Source organism: Eulemur rufifrons, chromosome 6 (genome assembly GCF_041146395.1).
Source record: "Eulemur rufifrons isolate Redbay chromosome 6, OSU_ERuf_1, whole genome shotgun sequence".
NCBI lineage: Eukaryota > Metazoa > Chordata > Mammalia > Primates > Lemuridae > Eulemur > Eulemur rufifrons.
In genome coordinates this window covers 89283466-89307467 of record NC_090988.1, presented here as the reverse complement: position 1 = coordinate 89307467, position 24002 = coordinate 89283466, and the positions used below count along the sequence as shown (strand labels likewise).

General features: G+C 41.7%; 1 protein-coding gene across 7 annotated transcripts in view; it reads left to right on the top strand.

The window, feature by feature from the left end:
- Positions 1-378: 378 nt before the first annotated feature.
- AMBRA1 (autophagy and beclin 1 regulator 1) overlaps positions 379-24002 on the top strand; it is a 144735-nt gene continuing 121111 nt past the window's right edge. For 4 of the 7 annotated variants that reach the window (XM_069471295.1, XM_069471293.1, XM_069471294.1 and 1 more), the window contains exons 1-7: positions 379-628; positions 994-1052; positions 1571-1754; positions 2396-2568; positions 3517-3583; positions 4155-4301; positions 4572-5608. In XM_069471295.1, coding sequence (XP_069327396.1) covers positions 494-628; positions 994-1052; positions 1571-1754; positions 2396-2568; positions 3517-3583; positions 4155-4301; positions 4572-5608 — 1802 coding nt within the window. In that variant the 5' untranslated portion in view covers positions 379-493. Of the gene's footprint in view, positions 629-993; positions 1053-1570; positions 1755-2395; positions 2569-3516; positions 3584-4154; positions 5609-24002 lie in introns of all 7 variants that reach the window. The other 3 variants (XM_069471290.1, XM_069471291.1, XM_069471289.1) reach the window with 1 other exon arrangement.

The following is a 24002-nucleotide window of genomic DNA, read 5'->3' as shown; positions in this document are numbered from 1 at the left end:
AAATTGGTTACCTGTCCTTTGGTTTGCAGGCTGCCCAAGGAGTAAGAGGGATACAATCACTAGGGAAGCACAGAAGGGAAAGGCAAATTTTTAGGTCTTTTTATTAGCAAAAGTGCTTCATGCCTGATAAAAGAATAACAGCAGAATAACTGCTCTAGAGAATGATCTGTTCTTTAGGTATAAGGTGGAGCTACGGAGGATATGAGAGTATAAAATATTTTTGGAAAAAAAATTCTGGGAGAAGGGTCTTTTCTGAGAAAATGTCATTAAATAGGAAAAGAATACTTTCCTCTTTGAGCTAGCATTGGATTTGTAATGGGAAGCTTCTCTTGTTTCAGAATAGACAGTCTTTGACATTATTCTCCATTCCTTAGATTTCCATGAGGACAACTTACCAGGACCTGAATGGCCTCGTTTTAGCTGCTTCAGTGTGTGGAGCTATTACTTGCTCCTTCATTTCCTGGACCTGGTGTGACAGTGGCTACTGAGCGCCATGAAGGTTGTCCCAGAGAAGAATGCGGTCCGGATACTCTGGGGGCGAGAACGGGGCACTCGAGCCATGGGAGCTCAGCGGCTTCTGCAGGAACTGGTGGAAGATAAAACCCGGTGGATGAAATGGGAGGGCAAGGTAAGAAAAATGAGTATTTTTGACATAGGATTTGTAGGGATGATGGTAGAATGGGATCTGGGAATGGGTTAATGGCAGAGAATTGGGATATACTTATCTTGTGTGGGAGAATTGACATATCTGACCTACGGAGTTGGTTATAAATTTGGAAGAATTTATGGGTTAGAAATATCTTTTTCTTTTAGAGCTAGACATTTTTCCTGAAGGTAATTTCGATTTATCTCTCAATTTGTAGCTTGATCATTGTCTCCAGCTTTTAAGCCTGCACTGTGAATACTAATCTGGAATGCTTCATGTGCTTTTGAGATAGGGTGAGCCATAGTTTACAAATAATGTATTTTAACTTTTTTTTTTTGGTCTCCTAGAGAGTAGAACTACCGGATAGTCCACGCTCTACCTTCTTGCTGGCCTTCAGCCCAGACAGGTACCTAGTACTTATCTATAACTTAATCTTAAGATTTGTGATAGCATTGCTTTCTGTATATTTTGCTTAGCTTGATTTTCCAAGTCAGTCCCTAAAGGTTCTCTGAAGTACTGTATGAACAGAGCTTTGGCAGTGTGTCAGAAAAGGAAAAAAGTAGATGAGCAGCAATAACCAGAAAAATAATAGGAATAAGCAAAGGAAACTATGCACATTGAGGAAAGTTTCTCAATAACAATCCTTTGCCTGTGATATTGGCCAACAATGGCATAATGGTTTTCCAAGCTGGACAAAGCATTTTCTGAAGGTGATGTGTGTCATTTGGGGACAGTGTGGAGAAGCCGAAAGCTTTTCAAGATCAGAATATTTCTTTTGTTTGTAGCTATGCTGCCTTATGCACAAGGCTTAGTTTCTTTCATGCTGGATTGGGCACTAGTAGCGATTTTCTGTTGTCCAAAGCTGATAAAATTGGTTACCCTCCCATGTGCTTCTGAATTCACTTCTACTCTTGGATTTCCTAGGACTCTCTTGGCCTCTACCCATGTGAATCATAATATCTATATTACGGAGGTGAAGACCGGCAAATGTGTTCACTCTCTGATTGGACACCGCCGCACTCCATGGTGTGTCACTTTTCATCCTACCATCTCAGGCCTTATTGCTTCCGGCTGCCTAGATGGTGAGGTTAGGATTTGGGATTTACATGTAAGTATTTCCTTAGGCTACCCTTTTCTTTGGTATTCTAAATGCAGAGACTGGCTTACCTCTGGGTTAACTCTGGGGGAAAGCCTAGCTAGGTTCCTAGGACTACCTCTGACTATGTGGTAGTCATTGCCCCCTTAATTGACAGGAAGTCTGGTTCATAGTATTCCATTCTAAGATGAACACTGTATTTATTCTTCCATCTGCCCATTGTAACATAGTACAGGAGGCTCTAGGATGTGTTCAGGATGGATTTCTATTGTCTTAGAGCAAAGATTGTCTTGTACTCTGATTATGATTGGCAAAGCAAGATGCTTTGTTTCTTGGTGACTGGCTAGTGGGTTGTTCTGCACCATGTTGTGCACCAAGCTTCGGTTTTTGTAGGTTTTAGAATTAGGAACTGTGCATAATGCTCATTGCTTGGGGATTGTAAGTGACTTGAAGAATTGAGCTGACAGTAATGTTTGTCTGATAAATTAGTGGCATTGCCAGATCGCTGATTTTCTACATCATTTTACAGAGGACGTATTTAAAGTAGGCCCCACAAGTAGTCATTTTGCCTTCAATGGACCTTTCATGAAATTGACTTCCCAGTCTGCTGGCAACTTGTAACCTGAGAATATTTGGGATTGGTTCGTTCATAGGGTGGCAGTGAAAGCTGGTTCACAGATAGCAACAATGCCATTGCCTCCCTGGCTTTCCACCCCACGGCTCAGCTCCTGCTGATTGCCACTGCCAATGAGATCCACTTCTGGGATTGGAGCCGACGGGAGCCCTTTGCTGCAGTGAAGACAGCTAGTGAGATGGAACGGGTCCGGTGAGTACTCTACCCCACCAGCAGTGTCTGGCACAGGACTGACATGATAGAGAACATTTACTTCTGCTGTCACCTCAGAAGACAGATTGTTTCCCTCCTCATGGCACATTGTTAACCTCCATGGCTCCTCCTACTTTTTAAGCAGCTGGCTAATCAGCTGGGAAGCGATTCATTTTGTTCATTTCAGCTGTCCCTTATGGGCCTTATTGTCTGGTCTCTGTAGACCCGGGTCATTAGAATCTTTTTTAGGTTCAAAGCTAACTGCATTTGGGATAGCCCTTCTTTGGGTAAACCTGAAACGTTTGGATGGTATTTTAGACAGCTTGATGGGTAATTGCTCATCCTTGGTTGTCTGTGTTAATCACACTGGAACATGGAGATGTAAGCACATATCAAATCAGCTCATTGATATTTATTTAGCCCTCAAGATTAAAACAGATATTGCCTGAATTAAAGTTGATGCATTGTCCTTCTTTGGTCCTCTTGGTATTGCAGTTGAATATAGGCTAATTTTCTACTTTCAGCTATGTCACATGATGCTGGCACTATTCATTGTCACCAGAATCATGCTTCTTACCAGTGTAGCTGCTGTGTGACAGAAGAACTGAACCTGTGGCAGAATATGGGAGCATTTTATGTTTTACTGGTAGAATGGGCTATTAGATTTTAGCAAATGTGTGTTTAATGTAGCTGCTTCATGGTTTGGAAATCTAGGTGGTTTTCAAGTGAAATTATTATTTTTGTGATACATATTTCTTTCCTTTGGCAAGAAGTATTGAGCCCTATGATTTTAATCTCTTTGAATGTTTTAAGTCTAGCATGAAGTGGATGTCTGGGTAATCCCACAATTAACAGTACTGATTGCTGTAAATTAGAACACAGTTTCTTCCTCTCAGTTAACGTAATCCCTTTATGTGTGTCTCTTGTCTGTTTCTTCTATAATTTCAGTCTGGTGAGATTTGATCCACTTGGGCACTACTTACTCACAGCAATTGTTAACCCATCTAATCAGCAGGTAAGCTAGTCCAGCAGATCCAGTTCCAGCTAAACTGTGAGTTATTGTCTAAATTAGTGCTCTAATTCTGATTATATTGGATTTTAATTATCAATACCTGTCTTTCTTTCCAGTTAAGATTTAAAACTAGCTTCGGACTGTGTATTCAAAGTTACAGCTATAATCTTGACAGGAGAGTCAATTCTGAAACCATCAAGTGATTGCCTCATTAGAAGTAACCCTTGTCATCAGTAGGCAATGTTAGATAGCTTGTCACTCATATGCCTCTGGCTGGTTGACATTTTGCTTCCCATCACTGCTTCCATGTCATGAAGATGCCTTTTGTGAGAGAATTGGTTTGCCAGCTGTACTCATTCAGATATGTTGCTAATTGGAAGTGAATAATTTAATACCATATGATGATTCTGAATCTGAAGCCAGTTAGTTCTCAGTGCCTCAGGGGTAGAGAGTTGTTGCCTGTCTATGAATGTTGTTTTCCTTGGATGATTATCACTAGTTTTTCATGATTTACATGGAAATTCTACCTAACTGCTTTGCTCTACCCCCTGCTTCATGCTGGTCCACATTGCAGGGTGATGATGAACCAGAGATCCCCATAGATGGAACAGAATTATCCCACTACCGTCAGCGTGCCCTCCTGCAATCACAGCCAGTTCGCCGGACGCCTCTCCTCCACAATTTCCTGCACATGCTGTCCTCCCGCTCCTCTGGCATCCAGGTGGGAGAGCAAAGCGCAGTGCAAGATTCTGCTACCCCCTCACCCCCACCGCCTCCCCCTCAGCCCTCCACGGAGCGCCCCAGGACTTCCGCTTACATCAGGCTCCGACAGCGGGTCAGTTACCCCACAGCTGAGTGCTGCCAGCACCTTGGGATCCTGTGCCTGTGCAGCCGCTGCTCTGGCACTCGAGTTCCTTCCCTCTTGCCACACCAGGACAGTGTCCCCCCTGCTTCTGCCAGAGCTACTACCCCTTCCTTTTCTTTTGTACAGACCGAGCCCTTCCATCCCCCGGAGCAGGCCTCATCAACGCAGCAGGACCAGGGCCTCCTGAACCGGCCGTCTGCCTTCAGTACAGTCCAGAGCAGCACAGCCGGCAACACGCTCCGCAACCTCAGTCTGGGTCCCACCCGTCGTTCTTTGGGAGGCCCGCTATCTAGCCACCCTTCTAGGTATCACCGAGAAATAGCTCCTGGGCTGACAGGATCCGAGTGGACCCGGACAGTACTCAGTCTGAACTCTCGTTCTGAGGCGGAATCCATGCCTCCACCCAGGACCAGTGCCTCTTCGGTGAGTTTGCTGTCGGTGCTGAGACAGCAGGAAGGTGGCTCTCAGGCATCTGTGTACACTTCAGCCACAGAAGGGAGGGGTTTTCCAGCGTCAGGGTTGGCGACTGAGTCAGATGGAGGGAATGGCTCGAGCCAAAACAACTCAGGCAGCATTCGCCATGAGCTTCAATGTGACTTGAGACGCTTCTTTTTGGAGTATGACCGGCTTCAGGAGCTGGATCAGAGCCTGAGTGGGGAAGCTCCCCAGAGCCAGCAGGCCCAGGAAATGCTCAACAATAACATTGAATCTGAAAGGCCAGGCCCTTCTCACCAGCCTACCCCACACAGCAGTGAGAACAACTCCAATCTGTCCCGTGGGCACCTGAATCGCTGCCGTGCTTGTCACAATCTCCTGACCTTCAACAACGATACCTTGCGCTGGGAAAGAACCACACCTAACTACTCCTCTGGTGAGGCTAGCTCCTCCTGGCAGGTCCCCAGTACCTTTGAGGGTGTGCCATCGAGCGGCAGTCAGTTGCCGCCTCTCGAGCGGACTGAGGGCCAAACGCCCAGCTCCAGCAGGCTGGAGTTGAGCAGCTCTGCTAGCCCACAGGAGGAGAGGACTGTGGGGGTGGCCTTTAACCAAGACACAGGCCACTGGGAAAGAATTTACACCCAGTCCAGCAGATCTGGAACTGTATCACAGGAGGCCTTACATCAGGATATGCCTGAGGAAAGCTCTGAGGAAGATTCACTCAGGAGGTAAGCAGTTGCTTTCCTATCTTCTCCTGCGTCCTTTGCTTTTCTCCTTGTATCTCTTCTGTTGGTCCTATAGATACTGTGGCTGTATCTGGAGTATCTAGGACCCACGCATCTGGTTCTGATCTCCCCATTGCATTTTCTTAGAAAATCTTGCTCTGGTGGCAGAGATAGGGTAGGGCTAGCAGTATGAATCAGTTGGTTGTGCCAGCTCTATTTCTGGCTAAGCCTAAGGCTCTGGCTTTAGCCTGGAAAGGACAGTGTAGATAGGTTAGAGAGGCATGAAGAAATAGAACCATTGACTTTCTCTGTCCTGCATTTTGACCTTCTTGAAGGATTGTACGTGCAGGACAAGTTACTGTGAGACAAGAAAATGTCCCAGAGTGCCTAGGAATAAGTAAAAGAGAACCCTGCTTGGTACAGATTATGATGTTGAGTTTGCTAATTGTGTTACTCATTTGGGCAACTGTGTTCACCTTTTAATCCTTATCTTTTGGAACACTGCAGTTTGACCCCCGCCCCGCCCCAATATATATGTATGTATGTTAAGGAAAGTTCCAAGTATTTTATTTTAGAGATATATGTTGTTTCTGGACAGCACATTAGTTGCTCAGTAAAGATTCTTTGAATGGCCTTCCAGATGGACATTCACCTTGGGGTTGGGAAGAAGAATTATTTATGGAAGGAAGGCCTCTCCATACTCGGATTGGCATCCCAGCCAACTCTTTCATGGAAGAAACAGAGTGGGTGTAGTTGATCGCCCACCACATGTTCCATGTATGGCTATGTGTGCATCTATCTTGATTTATTAGGGACTTCTTTCTGTAATTTTGTAAAGGTCAAATCTAGCGTAATCACCAGCTCCCGGAATATGCCTGTGGATCCAAACAGCATATTGCTCTGCATTACCATCCTCTGTTGAAGCAACTGAAATTTCTCTGACATAAGCTTCTAACAAGGGTAGGAATATGGATTGTGCACATAATGTACTTCTTATTTTGGGAGGATGCTTTAGACAATCACTCAGTCAATAATTGTTAGTTGAATGGTTACAGTTTTTTCAGCACTGTGCTAGGCACTAATGGAGAATACAAAAGAAGTGTCTGTGCCCACTGGAGTATACAATATTAGTGTTGAGGCAAGACTGACATACGTGAAGTTTATCAAAAGTATAGATGATCAAATGCTTCCTTGTATGGTACAGGGATTTAATGTAGTCTAATTTCAAAGAAAGGGAAATGTCATCAAGGAAGGGTTTACAAAATCAAGTCTTGAAAGATGGGTAGGATTTAGAGAAGGAAGGGCCTTTTTATTGCAGAGGAATAAAACATAGTAAGGGAGGAAAGGGTATGGTGTATGTAGGGTAGTAGGCAGTTACTAGGAGCTAGGGATGGGGAATAGAGGGAGACTTGGCTGGATGTGAAAGGTAGATAAAGTAGAGAGGTTGTTACTATGTCCATGTGTTTGAGACCAGTTCAGGATTAATAGCTCCTAAATTCCTGGTTTTGGAATATCTTGTCTCTCTTGATGGCCCACATCAGGAACCTGGGACTCTGTTCTTCCTCTTTGTCAAGAGAGGTGAAAAGGCAACCAGCACAGTGCCTGACATGCAAGAGGTGCTTAAGAAGTTTATTAAAGGTAGCCCTAAAAGGACTCACTTCAGTTACTGCTCTAAGAATCCTAGCACTTCCTGTTTCTGTAGTGCCAGTAGGCTTCTGGTCAGCTTTTGTCCATCCTGCTCTAGCAGTTCCTCTTCATCTGCTGTTCTTCTGAGAAAATATCTGAGTGGTTTAAAAATAAACTCTACTGTTTGATGGTAGAGATATCAGTTACTGAGGGCCTACTATGTATTAGGGACTGTGTTATTGCTTTGACATAGTCGTTTCTAATTTCCACAACTCTGTGCAAGGCAGGTATTAAATTTCCCATCTTATAGTTGAGGAAAGTGAGGCGCAGAGAAGTCAGAGTTTCTTACTAAAGGTCACGTAGTTGGTCTCTGAAAATTTGAACTCTCATCTACATGAGTAAAGATTTGTCCAAGCTGCCCTTAATGGTATATTCCTTAATATAACTTCATTTTTAAGTGAACCATTCTTATTTTTCCTTTCTTTTAACTTTTTATTATGGAAATCTTTAAACATATATAAAAATGAAGAGAAAAATATAATAAATGAACTCCCATAAACCTATTACCTCACTTCAGAAATTATCAGTGCTTGGCCAGCTGTCTTTCATCTGTATCCCTCATCCATTCCCCCAACCTAGACATCTAATAATTTTGTCTGTAAATACTTTCACTATGTTTCTCTAGAGCATTGCTGCCCAATAAAACTTTCTACACTGATGGAAATGTTCTATATCTATGCTATCCCGTATGGTAGACATTAGCTACATGTGGCTTTTGAGCACTTGAAATGCTGCCAGTATGATCTGAGGAACTAAATTTATAATTTTTATAATTTTAATTAATTTCAAGTAAATAGCTACATGTGATTAGTGGCTACCACATTGTACACCTAAAATATTAATAATCACTTCTTAATAATATAGGCCATTTAAAATCTGGAAACTATTAAGGATCTAACAAAAATTTTTGTTTAGACTGGGTGTGGTGGCTCATGCCTGTAATCCTAGCACTCTGGGAGGCCAAGGCGGGCTGATTGTTTGAGCTCAGGAGTTCGAGACCAGCCTGAGCAAGAGTGGGACCCCGTCTACTAAAAATAGAAAGAAATTATATAGACAGCTAAAAATATATATAGAAAAATTAGCCGGGCATGGTGGCACATGCCTGTAGTCCCAGCTACTCGGGAGGCTGAGGCAGAAGGATCGCTTGAGCCCAGGAGTTTGAGGTTGCTGTGAGCTAGGCTGATGCCACGGCACTCTAGCCTGGGCAACAGAGTGAGACTCTGTCTCAAAAATAATAAATAAATAAATAAAATAAAAAAAAATTTTTTAGAGACAGGGTCTCACTCTATTGCCCAGGCTGGAATACAGTGACCCATTCACAGCTCACTGCAACCTTGAACTCCTGGGCTCAAGAGATCCTCTTTACTCAGCTTCCTGAGTAGCTGGGACTACAGGGCACACCACCACACCTAGCTAATTTTTTAGAAATATTTTGTAGAGACAGGGTCTCACTATGCTGTTTAGGTTGGTCTTGAATGGCTGCCCTCAAGTGATCCTCCTGCCTCGGCCTCACAAAAGTGCTGGGATTACAGGGATGAACCACTGTGCCCAGCCTCGGAGTCACTTTTTAAATGAGCTAGGATATGGGATACCGTGAGGGTTGATAGCTGACTCAAAAATGAGGTATATTGTAAAACATTCTAAGTGTACACATGTTATATAAGGGCCAACACTTCCTCATGAATTGAATGGCTGCATTCTGGTTATCAGTCACTAATGCAAACAGTTGCTAATCAGCATCTTCTATACCTGCTAAAGGGTCTGTTAGCCTCTAGCTGATGAGCCAGCCATTGCTTCTAGTTCTCCAGCAGGTGTCACTGTTGGGCTGCTGCTGCTGTTAGGGAAGGAAGGCATGGAAGAAAAGGTCTCCCTACTGTTTGTGTATGAGGTTGGATCTTATAACAGAGCCTGTTTTTGTAGGTGACTGTTGTTCTTAAGTGAGTGGAATTCACAAAAGGTGATTGTATTTGAAGGTAGAGGGTTTTGTTCTTTGACTTTGTAGCAGAAGATAGGCTGAGGAGGGATGTTTTGATCCTTGGTGCTACTGGGATAATAAATAGTGACTGCAAATAGTGATAGTATTAATAAGCACCCAGTATATATTTCAGTATAGCTCTATGCTGCTCAGTGGTAATAACCAGTACACCTTTTGTCTCCTTTTGTCTGTGGGCAGTGGAGGGCAGGTCCTTGCTTCACTACAAGAAACTGCTTTTCTCTTGCAGGCTTCAGGAAAAGATCAGGGTATTGTGACTCCCTGCAGTAGGAGTCCCTTGGCCTTTAAAGACTGGTATTAGGAAAAGGAAAGTTGTTTAAATGGTATATTAAAACTGGAGGGAACCCAGAGCTTATTTAGTACAGTGTTTCTCTTTCCTTTTTTTTTTTTTTGAGTCAGAGTCTCACTCTGTCACCTTGGCTAGAGTACAGTGGTGTCATCACAGCTCATGGCAACCTCAAACTCCTGGGCTCAAGTGATCCTCCTGCCTCAGCCACCTGAGTAGCTGGGACAAGTGTGTGACCACACCAAGGCTGGTCTTGAACTCTGGAACTCAAACAATCCTTCTACCTCAGACTCCCAGAGTACTAAGATTACAGGCGTGAGCCACTGGGCTTGGCCACATCTTTTTTTTTAATAGATGAGAAAACAGATGCAGAGAGAGGAAATGGCTTTTTAATGAGGGCTTGCAAGCATAGGTGGGATTCGAACCCCTGCGTCCTGAAGAGGGCACCCTTTCCTCCACTTCATTTGAAATTAGTGCTTTCCTACAGTGTTGTTTTCCCCCATCAAAACCTCTGTTGCTGGTGTAGATCATTGCCTGAGGGGGCTCTTCAGTCAGCTCTCATTGTATGAAATTGGAGGTCTGATAGATAATTTGTAATTACTGTTTTTGGGTAGAATTGTAACCAACACAATGTTTCTAGAAGAAACACTGTTATAGTTACTTGCCCATAGAACTGTATTGATTAGTCCTAAAAAAGTGATCCCCAGTTAGAGATGTTCACTGTTAAATCCCAAAAACTGAGAGATCAAAATTGATCTAAATCTCCCCCTAGAAACACAAAATTGTTTCTGCACTCTGTCTCCAGATAGGTAACAAAGCCTTGGGTCTGGAGTATTTAATAGGATTGATTATGTTCTGAGACCTGAAGTCTTTTGATGTTTACTTTCCCCTTGTGATAGATGAAGACTGGGGAAGTACATGGACGGCTGTAGCATAAAATTTGGCCCAGAACATCAGAGGTTAGAGTTAGAAATCCTCACTGGATTTTTAAGTTTCTTAGACTTTTGTGAGGGAATTGTTTTGAAGTTTGGAACAGTCTGAAGCCTCTTGAGGTTTCGTGGGCCACCAGACTTAGTTGATTTCTTAGCCCCAGTCACATGGGGATTCTCTAGGAAGCCCTCAACCCAAACATCATTCATTGGTGGAGAGAAATAAATGGTTATGTCTGCAGAGCATAGGTCCATAAGAAGGAGAGGGTAACCTCGAAATTAGGAAAGTACCAGTATTCTCAGCCTCATTATTATAGAGAGGGGTCCAACTTTATTAGTTTTTCTGTGCTGGGTCTAAAGGGTTTATATTTCTAAAATCCTTCTCAGTTTCTTTGGGTGGGGAGTATACTCATTATTATTCAAAACATAGCACAGCTGTCACCTTTTCTTTAGGAAAGCTTCCCTAACTGCCCCAAATAATCACTTTCTCGTCTTTGCTGTGCATGTACCAGATACTTCTAATGTTGTGCCCATGACAGACAATTATTTGTTTTACTTAATGAATAAGTGGAATTGAAATTATATTCCCTATGATTTAGTATGCAATACAAGTCCTACTTGGCCTTTTTAATAAAAAAGATAAAAAGACTAATTATGGTACCACATCATTTAGTTGAACAGAGAGTTTGGTTCAATAATTGTTGAGTAAATGAAGTGGCATTATCTAGAGTTGTACATGGAAGACACACCTTCTATTACTGGAGCTTGGGTGATCTATAATTTGTTCCTCTGATGTTTCATTGTTGTGCCATCTTCCTAACTTGTGAATTGGTTGTCCTGAAGCCTGTAATAATAAGTCTATTGCACCTGGCCACCTGTCCCTCATATTGACTCTACATTGATGACTCAGGGCCTGCACCTTCCCCGAGAGCTCTGACATCGTACACAACTTCCTCTTGAGACCATTTTGTTGGTCTTTGGCTTGGCGTCTCAGTAATATTATCTCTGCCAGTCAATGCTGTTCATATTATTTTCTCCTTGAAGATTCTTCTGCGGTCTCAGCGAAAGTATACTTGGTCTTGATATAGACCAAATTAGATGTGGATAATCAAAATTAAGTGTGAAGATTCTGTTTCCCATTGGTGTTTTATTTTTCTTTTAGTTTCTGTGGAAGGCTTTCACTAAATTTGCTTAGACGTAGGATATTTAGGGTTTGAGAAAGTGTGTGCTGCCATCATTTTTTGTTTTGGGATCTAAGCATTATTAGAATGAATCTTTTTTAGTTTTGTGATGATTGAAGTTTCATTTTTTCTTGTGGGTGTCAGAATCCTTATATTAAGAGACAGCTTTTGGCTGGGTGCAGTAGCTTATGCCTGTATTCCTAGCACTCTGGGAGGCCGAGGCAGGAGAATCACTTGAGGCCAGGAGTTCGAGACCAGCCTGAGCAACATAGTGAGACTCTATCTCTACAAAAAATAGAAAAATTAACTAGGCATCGTGGTACATGCCTATAGTCCCAGCTACTTGGGGGATTGAGGCAGGAGGATCCCTTGAGCTCAGAAATTTGAGGTTGCAAGTGAGCTGTAATGACGCCATTGCGTTCGAGCCTGGGCAACAGAGCCGAGACCTTGTCTCGAAAAAAGAAAAAAGGGAGGAAGTTTTGCTGTACCTGTAATTATGTAGGATATGAATAATTGCTTCTGAAAAAAGTGATAGAAAAAACTGGTTGCCTTTGGTATTCAAGATATAATAAACCCTTCCTAACTTCTGAGTTCTTCTTGCTCAGAAGTTTGGCATTTAAGAACAAAGAATAAGGAAGATCCTGAACCAAGAGAATTTCATTTGTAGTAGTGGCAAATCATGACTTGTTCTTTCTAGGAAAAGAGAGGAACAGGTATTGGGAAATCCAAAAGGAGACAAAGGCTGTGGTGGAATTAAGCAACTTAGTTTAAGAGAGGCAAGGTAAGAGAGGCTGAGGATAGGTAAACCTAGGCCTTAGAAGAGGAAGCTCAGGAGTATGCATAATGGCTACCCCAGGTGTGAGTTTGGCTTTTATTATAACCTTGAGGGTTGGGCTTGTAAAATAATTACTCTGTGATTTATCCATCCATCTATCCATCCATCCATCCATTCATTCCATTAACATATATTTACTAAACACCTACTGTGTGCCTGGTACTATTTAAGTGCCAGTGACAAGTTGCTCATTCTAATGGGAGAAAGATAATAAACAAATAAAATAAAATACCTAGTATACCAGATGGTGATGGGTTCTATAGAGAAAAAGAGAAATGTCTAAATGATGTTGGGGATGCTGGGATGAAAGTTTGCAGTTTGGGTCATCAGAGGAAGTTTGGTAAGGTCATATTGGAGCAGAGACCTCAAGGAAATGGAGGAACAACCGTGTCAACATTGGAGGCAAGGGCATTCCAGACAGAGAGAAGAGCAAATGTAAAATCCCTGAGATGCTTGGCATAGTCAGCCAATGTAGCCTGGAGTATAGCAAGGGATGGAGTGATAGAAGATCAAGTTGGAGAGATGATGGGGAAAAGATTATACAGGGTCTTCTAAGCCATTAAGGGATTTGACCTCTTCTCTGAGTGATTTGGGAAGCCATCAAAAGAAGAATAGCATTATCTTATATTTTAAAGGAATCACTCTGACTTCTCGTTGAGAATAGCCTGAGGAGACTTTACTAAGTAGGGTAAATTCAAGTTAGGCCAACGCCATACGCTTTTAGATTAATTTTTGTCTTAAGACTATGGTGAAAACCAGAAAGGAGAAGTCATGACTGTGGTAATAAGAAAAGCCTTAAATGTTTGAATGAAGAGCTGATGAATGGGTGAATGAATGCATTAATGAATGGATCCCTTTAGCAGGCAAGTTGCCTGCAACAACGCCCCTCTGTTCTTCCTCAACCCCCAATATGAAGGTGTGTTATTCAAACTGTGTGGACGGAGATCCTGAAAAATTGATAGTAAACAAGGGATCATAAATGCAAGTGAAATGCCTGCTTTTTGCTACTTACAAAACTGTTACAAATTCATTTGTTAAAAATCAAACAGAAATGTGTGATTATAGAAAATGAATGTCCTCTGCAGAGCCACTGCTCAGAGATAACCAGTGTTAACAATTTGTGTGTGTGTTAACTCCAGAATTTTTTCTATACAAATGCAAACAACATTTTCCCCCTTGATTTGTAAAAATGGGATCATATCAAATCTACTGTTCCACCATTTCCTTATTTCACTTACCTTGTTAACATGTGCATCTTTCCATGTTGATATTCTTTTTTACAATGGCACAGTGTCCCAACAATTGGATGTACCACAATTAATTTAACCAGTCCTCTGTGGGTAGAATTTGGATTGTTTTTGCTTTTCTGTTTCACAATGCTACAGCATCGCTGCATCCTTGTGCAAGTGTTTCTAGAGGATAAATTTCTAGAAGTGGAATTGCTAGGGCCGAAGAGCATGAGCATTATTAATGGTAAATGAAAATTAATAGTACTCATTATTAGTAATTTAAGATGTGTAAAATATTTCCTATTTCTTGTTTTATTTTACTGAACATTATTTCATAGATTTCATAATTTCGTAGATTGGGACTCCTAAATCTGTTTTTTTCCTCCATAGGGTCTTAAGTTTCTTAGTAGTAAATTTTCCTACCACTGGGTTTTCTGGAACCTCCTTCTTAAGGTTGAGAAAGACTTCTGTTTTATTAATTCTAAATATCTGCCACCTTGAGGTGTTAGGGTATGCTTCTTCTCCAACACCCTCGTATGAAGAAAACATAGCCTTGTTTCGTCACTGACATTGACTTACTGGGTTTGGTCCACTTAGTCTTCTGTGTCTTATTAAATGATTGGGGGAATCCAGCCATCTTTTTCCTCATCAGAAGGCAGTAACACTTAGATATGTAACTTATTTGGCATCAGGGGTGGTTAGGCAACCCGTTTCTCTCTGACAATATGGGAGTGAGTATAGGATGGAGGAGAGGTACCATTGCTGTTAATATTTCTCATTTTTGCAGCTCCCCTGCTCAACTAGGTTTGTATCTTTTTGAACTCTGAGTGTGATGCTTGCTCTACTCTCTATATCAGAAGTTGGCAAACTTTTTCTGTAAAGGGCAAGATATTAAATATATTAGGTATTGAAGCCCATACTGTCTGTGTTGCAACTACTCAACTTTGCTGTTACAGCTTGAAAGCAGCCATAGACAATATGTAAATGAATGAGCGAGTCTGTCTTCCAATAAAACTTTATTTATGGAAACAAAGTTGATTTTCATATAATTTTCACGTGCCATAAACATTTTTTCTATTGGTGTTTTTCAACTATTTAAAAATATAAAGACTATTCTTAGCTAGTGGGCTGTACAGAAACAGGCAGTGTGCCAGATTTGGCCTGCAGGCTGTAGTTTGCCAATCGCTGTTTTGTATGAACATGATTTGGAAAAGAATCAAATGCTAGTGTAATAGAAGGCATTATGACTATGAGGGCCCATAAGGGGCAGGTAGGGAACTCCTGGACTTGTTCTTGTTCCCTCTCTGTGCTTTGGATTAGATGCCCTAGTTATTGGCTCTTAAGGGATTCTTTGATGGTTGAGAGCAGGCATAAGTGCATAAAGAATTTCCTGCATTATCTGCCCTGAAGCAAGGTTCTCCAGCCTCACTTTATGTCTGTCTTGGGAATTGCGTGCAAGTGCAGAGGCTTCCCTCGGTTGGGAGGGCGTGAGCCTCCAGGTCCTGGAGGCAGTATTCTTGGCAGGCAGCCCTTCCTCCAGTGCAGGTCAAATTAGTACCTGTTAGGCTGATCTAAATTATTTCTCATCCCCCTTTCTGGGGCTGAATGGTGTAGAGGGTGCTATGTGCTTTGTATACACACTGAAACATGAAAAGATGTAATCGTTTCAGTCAGCTCAGGATGTTGGAGCATTCAGGGGACTACAGTGAAATCTATATATGTGCTGCAAATACATTGGGAACGATTTCCCTTGTACTCATCCTTCCCCCTTCAGATCCTGTTCTCTACTGTATCTGTTCAGAGTCGTGATCTAAAGGGTGCGTTGGAGGTTTTCTCAAGACAGTAACACCAGGTGTATGGGTTTCTGTTTGCATAATATATTTTGCTTATTGTAATCAGTCCCAGCCCATTAGAACTGTACAGGTAGCTTCCCCTTCTCCTGGATTTCTTTGTTTCTTTCTTTCTTTTTTTTTTTTTTGAGACAGAATCTCACTCTGTTGCCCGGGCTAGAGTGCCATGGCGTCTGCCTAGCTCACAGCAACCTCAAACTCCTGGGCTCAAGCGATCCTTCTGCCTCAGCCTCCCGAGTAGCTGGGACTACAGGCATGCGCCACCATGCCTGGCTAATTTTTTGTATATATTTTAGTTGTTCAGCTAATTTCTTTCTATTTTTAGTAGAGACGAGGTCTCGCTCTTGCTCAGGGTGGTCTTGAATTCCTGAGCTCAAACAATCCGCCCGCCTCAGCCTCCCAGAGTGCTAGGATTATAGGCGTGAACCACTGCGCCCGGTCTGGATTTCTTATATATTATTTATTGGGGTGTGGTAGAAGCAGAATACAGTGCATCTTATTTCTGTTCCTTCTTAGAAACACTCCTGACAACATGTTTGTGTGAGCAAATTTTTCTTTCATGGGTGGGCCTGAGATTGTAAAATGGTCCTTAGGTATGTTTGGCCCTCAAAATGTTTCTAAAAATTTCAGTTTTTTTCCACAAAAATCCACATGGCTGGATTCTAATGAAAAAAATTAAAGATCTGGCAACACTGGCTTACATTCCCACGTAATAACAATCAGCAGGAGTTGACTAGAATGACTGCCCCTTTAATCAAGGCATGGACTTTCTTGATGTCTTCATCTTCACTATGCTGGCATCCTGTTTCCTATTTAAATCTGATTTTGTATACATGACCATTGCATTAGCTCAAAGAACATTTTGATGGTTAGATGTAGGTTTTGTCCTAAGTGCCCTACCATTTGGCTCCACTGGAGGAGGCACTGGACATTGCAGTCCCCTCTCTTCCACCCCACCCATCCTGCCTAATTCACCCACAGGGGCTCTCCTGCCTGCGATAAGGCTGACATGCTGACAGCCCCCTCACCTGAGAAGCTGCCTGATTTTTTTAATAGCAACAATTAACAAACTCCTCCTCTGTTTCCAAAGGGGGAAAGTGGAGGTTCCAAGCTTATTTGCTGGATGGGGCTCATTTTAGTGAGCAGATCTCTGTTAAGTGAGGTTATGCAGTATGAGAGCAACCTTCTTATGGACTGTGTAAAATCTTAAGAGAAGAATGCCTGCACCGCTCCCTGTGAGCAGAGCACCTTGGACAGAGATGTGAGTTCCAGTGAAAAGGCTGCATGACTTGGGTGTCACCTGCCAGGAAAGTAAAATCAAGTTAGAGCAGGAGTAGACAATTACAATAATAAAGGAATCAAAGGCTGAAAGTATGATCTTGTCATATAAAGAGAATTGCAGCTTGTTAACATTGTGCCCATTTCCTTTGCTGCATCAGGGGGTATGTGTAAATGTTTTTTCCTCTTCTACTTTTTTTCCTCTCCTACACATGTTCACATAGGTATCCAAGCTTCTATTGCCTCTTTCGCCCTGCTGTCCCTTGGATCATTTCACCTCAGCAAGGTGGCATTTATCTTTTCCTTTTTTTTGTTCTGTTGGCAGATGTAACTCACCAATCCTTCCTTCCTTCCTTCTTTCAACTAGTCAAGTGCAATAGTGAGAGGGGGAAGTAGAACAAGAAGTTCAATCTGTAACTGGGAACAATCAATTGAAATAACTCACTATCTTCACACCAGCCAACCTTTTTTTTTTTTTTTGAGACAGAGTCTCACTCTGTTTCCTGGGCTAGAGTGCCATGGCATCAGCCTAGCTAACAGCAACCTCAAACTCCTGGGCTCAAGCAATCCTACTGCCTCAGCCTCCACAATAGCTGGGACTACAAGCATGCGCCACCATGCCCGGCTAATTTTTCTATATATTTTTAGTTGTCCAAATAATTCTTTCTATTTTTTTTTTAGTAGAGACAGGGTCTCGCTCTTGCTCAGGCTGGTCTCGAACTCCTGAGCTCAAACGATCCGCCCGCCTCGGCCTCCCAGAGTGCTAGGATTACAGGTGTGAGCCACTGCGCCCGGCCCAGCCAACCCTTTTTTAAATTCTGTGTGTGTATGTGTGCATGTGTGGTAAAAAACATATAACATAGACTTACTCTTTTAACAGTATTTCAGATGTACAGTATGGTATCGTTAACTGTGTGCACATTATTGTACAATAGATCTCTAGAGATTTTTCATTTTGCTTGTCCCACTGAACAACTTCTTGTTTTTCCCTTCCCCAAGCTCCCAGCAGCCACATTTCTACTTTTGTTTCTGTGAATCTCATTACTTTAAATATCTCTTTTTAGTGTAACCATGCAGTATTTGTCTTTTTGTGATTGGCTTATTTCACTTAGCATAATATCCTTAAGGTTTATCCACGTAGCATTTATCAGAACTTACTTCTTTCTAAGGGCTGAATAATATTCCATTTTGTGTATGTACCACATTTTCTTCATCCATTTATTTGTCGATGGACATTTGGGCTGCTTCCACATTTTGGCCATTTTGAATAGTGCTGCGGTTAAACATGGATGTGTACTTACTCTTCGGAATCCTGTTTTTAGTTCTTTTGGATACATAACCAGAAGTGGAATTGCTGGGTCATATGTTAGTTCTATTTTTAATTGTTTGAGGAACCTTCATACTGTTCCCATGGTGGCTTAACCATTTAAAATCCTACCAACAGTGTGCAAGTGTGCAGAAGTTCCAATTTCTTCACATCTCTGCCAGCACCTGTTATTTTCTATTTTTTTTTTTTTAAATAGTGGCCATCCTAACTGGTATGTGGGGATAAATAATTGTGGTTTTGCTTTGCATTTCCCTGATGATTAGTGATGTTGAGCATCTTTTCATATGCTTTTTGACCATTTGTGTATCATTGTTGGAGAAATGTGTATTCAAATCTTTTGCCTATTGTTTAATATGGCTACTTTTTTGTTGTCGTTGAGTTGTAGGAGTTCCTTATATGTTTTGGACATTAAACCCTTATCTGATGAATGGTTAGCAAATTTTTTCTCCCATTCCGTAGATGGCCTTTTCACTCTGTTGTTCTGTTTGCTGCACAGAAGTTTTTAAGTTTGATGCAGTCCCATTTGTCTATTTTTGCTTTTGCCTGTAGTTTTTAATGCATAGGCGTAGGCAAATAGGCAGTGATTTCATATCTCAGACGTCATTGTTTCAGATTCCTATGTTTTAGTCTGTAATCTATTTGGAGTTGACTTTCGTATATGATATGAGTCCATCTACATTCTTTTGCATGTGGATATCTAGTTTTCCCAGAACCATTTGTTGAAGAGACCATCATTTCCCACTTGTGCAGTCGTTTTGCCCTTGTCAAAGATCATTTGACCACATCCCTGAGTGTTTATTTCTGGTCTCCCAATTCTGTTCCATTGGTCTATATGTGTAACTTCATACCAATACCATATCGTTTTTATTACTGTAGTGTAGCTTTGTAATATTTTGAAATTAGGAAGTGTGAGGTCTCCAGCTTTGTTCTTTTTTTTTTTTTTTTTTTTTTTTGAGGCAGTGTCCTGCTCTGTCACCCTGGCTAGAGTGCCGTGGCGTCAGCCTAGCTCACAGCAACCTCAAACTCCTGGGCTCAAGCGATCCTACTGCCTCAGCCTCCCGAGCAGCTGGGACTACAGGCATGCACCACCGTGCTTGGCTAATTTTTCTGTGTATATTTTTAGCTGTCCATATAATTTCTTTCTATTTTTAGTAGAGACGGGGTCCCGCTCTTGCTCAGGCTGGTCTCAAACTCCTGAGCTCAAACAATCAGCCTGCCTTGGCCTCCCAGAGTGCTAGGATTACAGGCATGAGCCGCCGCGCCCGGCCTCCAGCTTTATTCTTTTTCTCAAGATTTTTTGGCTATTTAGAGTCCTTTGAGATTCCATATGAATTTTAGGATTTTTTTTTTTCTATTTCCACAAAAAATGCCATTGAAATTTTGATAGGGATTGCATTCAATCTGTAGATTACAATGGGTAGTATGGGCATTTTAATAATATTAATATTGAGACATAATAATATTAGTAAGTCCCTATGAATGTGAAGTGTCTTTCCATTTATTTATATCTCCTTTAATTACTTTCTTTAGTATTTTGTAGTTTTCAGTTAACAAGTCTTTACCTCCTTGGTTAAGTTTATTCCTAAGTATTTGATTCTTTTTGATGCTGTTGTAAATGGAATTATTTTCTTAAATTCCTTTTTGGCAGATGTAATCCTTTTGAATCTTAAGAAGGAACTCTTTTTTTCCCTTCAAACTTCTCTAAAGTTTCCTTTTTACCCTTGTCTCTTTGCAGAAAGAATTCAAGTTGAAGCTGGGTTGGTCATTTTCTGTAAGGTCCTTAAAGGCAAAGGACCAGAGCTGTCATATTTATTCTAACAGAGTTGCTGAATTTTTAGTCCCTCATAGAGCCACTGAATTTGGTGGCTATAAGATGGTACTATTTTGGGTGTGATAAGGTCAGAGGAAGAGAGATATATATTTCAGAATATATTTATTGTGAGACCTGCAGAAATGTGTTACAGGTAAGCTTTGGAAAACTCTTGGAGCAATAGCTTTGGCCAATGGTTCTCAAAGTTTGGTCCCCAGACCAAGAGCATCAGCATCTCTTGGGAATTTGTTAGAAATACAGGTTTCTGGGTCTGCCCCAGGCCTACTGAATCAGTAACTGGGAGGAAGGGGAAGGCAAGGATGGCCATCTGCTTGTATTTTAAACAAGCTCTCCAGGTGATTCTGTTATATACTGAAGTTAGAGAACACTGTTTTAGACCATCTAGGAACGCTTCATCCCTCCACCCCCACCCCCACCCCAAAAAACTCTAGTATACTAGGAGCATTCTGCATTATTCATTGCTTCTTGTTTGTCCTTTTGCTCCTGTCCCATGTGATTCAATGCTACTTTAACTTTTAGACTCTCCTTAGGTTCTCCTTATTCTCTTTTTGTAGTGTATTTTAATAGAAAGTTTTGGAGTTGAGCAACACTGGGTTCAAATCTTGGTTCTACTGTGTGACTTACCCAAAGTCACACAGTAAGTAGCCTCTCTGAACTTTGGTTTCCTCAATTGTAAAATTATTGTTATGAGGGTTAAATGAGATAAAACATCAGTTGCTTTTATAAGTTTAGATGCTCAAAAAATACCAGCTTTCTCCCTTTCCCCATCATTCCTCTGCTTTAAAAATAAAAATAAAAAATCATCTCCTTTGCTTGACATACTTCCTGCATGTCATTTTCTTTTCTATATGGTGTTTCTACACTTGAGGCTTCCTGAGGTATCTGTGAAAACTCACCATGTAAAATTGGCATAAACCAAGCCCATAGAAGAGTGAAATGCTTTATAAAGGGAGCTTAAGGTATGACTTGTGATAGGGCTGATGCTAGATACTCCCATTAGTGACTTGCAATAGACACAAAAAGGTTCTATCTTAAGAAGTTCCATAATGCAGAAAGTAGTTTGGTCCATAGCAAAGGGGTGGGATATTATTCTCATTTTTCTTGTATTCTTTTATTGTGATTTGTGCAAAAGTAACTTGTCCTGCCTCTTGATAAGGGAAGGAGCACAAATAGCCTTAGTTTCCCAAGTTCTAGGACTACCTTCTACATTGAAAGGGAGCTACCCAGGGCAGAGGTATATTTTAGAAAGATGGAGATCCTGATTGGGATATGTAGGAAAGAGCAGCAAATGTTTCTAAATTGACATTTCTGACCAACGTTGGGACCTCGTACTTTAGACACCATGAGCTAGTTTTCACTTAGTTTTATTGTTTATGATCTGTTTTCAACTGCCTTTTTGTTTTTTGGGTAGCCAAGGTTGCTTTGAGAGAGAGGGGTGATTACTTTAAGGCTGTAGTACTTTAGCTGACTTCATGGACTTACTTTTAATGTTGCTGTTGTTCTTAACTTAAAAGCTCTACAAGATGAGGAACTATCCCATTTATATATTGATGTATAACAAACCACATACCAAAAGTTGGTGACTTAAAACACCATTTTATTATCTTTCCTGGTTCTTTGAGTAGACTGGGCTCAGTTGGGAGGCTCTTCTGGTCTTGGTAGGGTTCTCTCTAGAGTCATCTGGAAACTCATTTGGGACCGGTGGGCCTCTCTCCCTTTCCATGTAGTCTTGGGGATCCTGTCTCCATGTGGTTTCTCCATCAGAGTAGCTGGACTTCTTAAATAGCAATTTACAGCTTCTAAAAGTAACAATTCTAAGAGGAAGGAAATGGAAGCTGCCAGTTCTCTTAAAAGGGTGGGCCCAGAACTGGCACAGCTTGCTACATTCTCTTGGTTAAAGCAAGTTGTAGAGCAGTCTAGGTTCAGTGTAGGCGGTGACCACACAAGGTAAGAATACCAAGAGGTTAGTTTCTTTAGGGCCATCTTTGGAGACTGACTACTACAGGGACCATATCTATTTTACGTAGTACTAATATATATAACCAATAGAAGGCACTCAGTATTTGTGGTTTGAATCAATGGTTGGATGGACCAACACACAGATTGATGGATGGATGGATACCTGACTGCTCTTGTTGGTTTACTTGGATGGGGCTTATGTGATTCTCAGAGCTCAGGTACCCACATTTATCCCTTTACGTTATTCATCCTTCTTCAACACGTCTCTCTTTCCGACAAAGCACCTTTTTAAGGCATAATGACTTGAATGACCAGAGGGCATCATATTCCCTGCAGATCTTTTGGGAGCTGTAATCCAAGGAAGAAAAAAAAAACAATGGCCATGTATTAGACTGTGTACTGGCTACGTGACACATATTCTTAATACTAATGGTCTTGTGAAATAGGGATTTCCCCTTAAATGTAGAGGCTGAAGATAATGAACTTGCCTAAGGTCACACAGCTAGTGACACAAGATGGAATTTAAACTGTAATCTGTCTGATTCTAAAGCTCAGACGCCAAATTGCCTCGTATTTTAGTTACTCAGGGTTTCTCTTTAGTAGAGACCCTTAAGATATATACGAGGAAAAAGAAAAAGAGATACCAGAGGTTTCACAACAGCAGCACTACTGACATTTGGGTCTGAATAATTCTTTATGTGGGAGGCTGTCCTATGCATTGTAGGATATTTAGTAGTATTCCTGGCCTTTACCTACTAGATGCCAGTAGTGCTCCCCAGATGCAACAATCAAAAATGTCTCCAGACATTGCCAAATGTCTCCTGAGGGTAATCCCTCTCTCATTGAAAACCACAGATAAATTATTTTATGATTTACTGTCTTTTGATTTTGCTGGGGGTTTGGTTTTTTGTTTGTTTGTTTTTCAGAGACAGGGCCTCGCTTTATCACCCAGGCTGGAGTACCTAGTGGTGCAATCACAGCTCACTGCAACCTGTAATTTCTGGGCTCAGGTGATCCTCCTGCTCAGCCTTTCCAGTAGCTGGGACTATACGTGTGTGTCACCACACCCTGCAATTTTTTTTTTTTTGGGGTGGAGGTAGGGTCTCACTATGTTGCCCAAGCTGGTCTGAAACTCCTGGCCTCAAGTAATCCTCCCTCCTCTTCGGCCTCCCAGAGTGCTGGGATTACAGGCATGAGCCACTGCACCCAGCCTGTTTTTTATTTTTGTAACATGACATCTCACAAGGAACTGGCAATGGCTTCATACCATCGTATTTTTTTTTTTTCCGTTTTTGAGACAGAGTCTCACTCTGTTGCCTGGGGTAGAGTGCCGTGGCGTCTGCCTAGCTCACAGCAACCTAAAACTCCTGGGCTCAAGTGATCCTTCTGCCTCAGCCTCCCGAGTAGCTGGGACTACAGGCATGTGCCACCATGCCCAGCTAATTTTTTCTATATATTTTTAGTTGTCCAGATAATTTCTTTCTATTTTTTTTTTTAGTAGAGACAGGGTCTCACTCTTGCTCAGGCTGGTCTCAAACTCCTGAGCTCAAACGATCTGCCTGCCTCAGCCTCCCAGAGTGCTAGGATTACAGACGTAAGCCACCACGCCCAGCCTACCATCTTATTCTTATACTAGTTATAATGGTACTGCCTGGTTCTGGTGGCCTTGAGTCATGCCTTTCTCTCGTTGTCTCTCTCCTCTTTTTCCTTATCTTTCTTGTTTTGTCTCTGATTCCCCTAAATAAAGCACAGCTGGGTAAAGTGGTGTTTGTAAGGACTTACACAGGTATCATTCAGCAGGCACTCAGATCTCTGAAATTATAGCCATTACTGCTAGTAAAAAGAAGGCAATTTACATGTTCTAATTATAGTGGGGGGGGGGGAGACGCATAATTTTTAGCAAGCTGAAAATTAAATGGCTTCCAGACTCCACAGAGTTAATCTTCATCAGGGTAGTATTGATTGACATACTGGAGGATGTTAATGTGTGATTCTTTTTGGGAACGGGGGAGG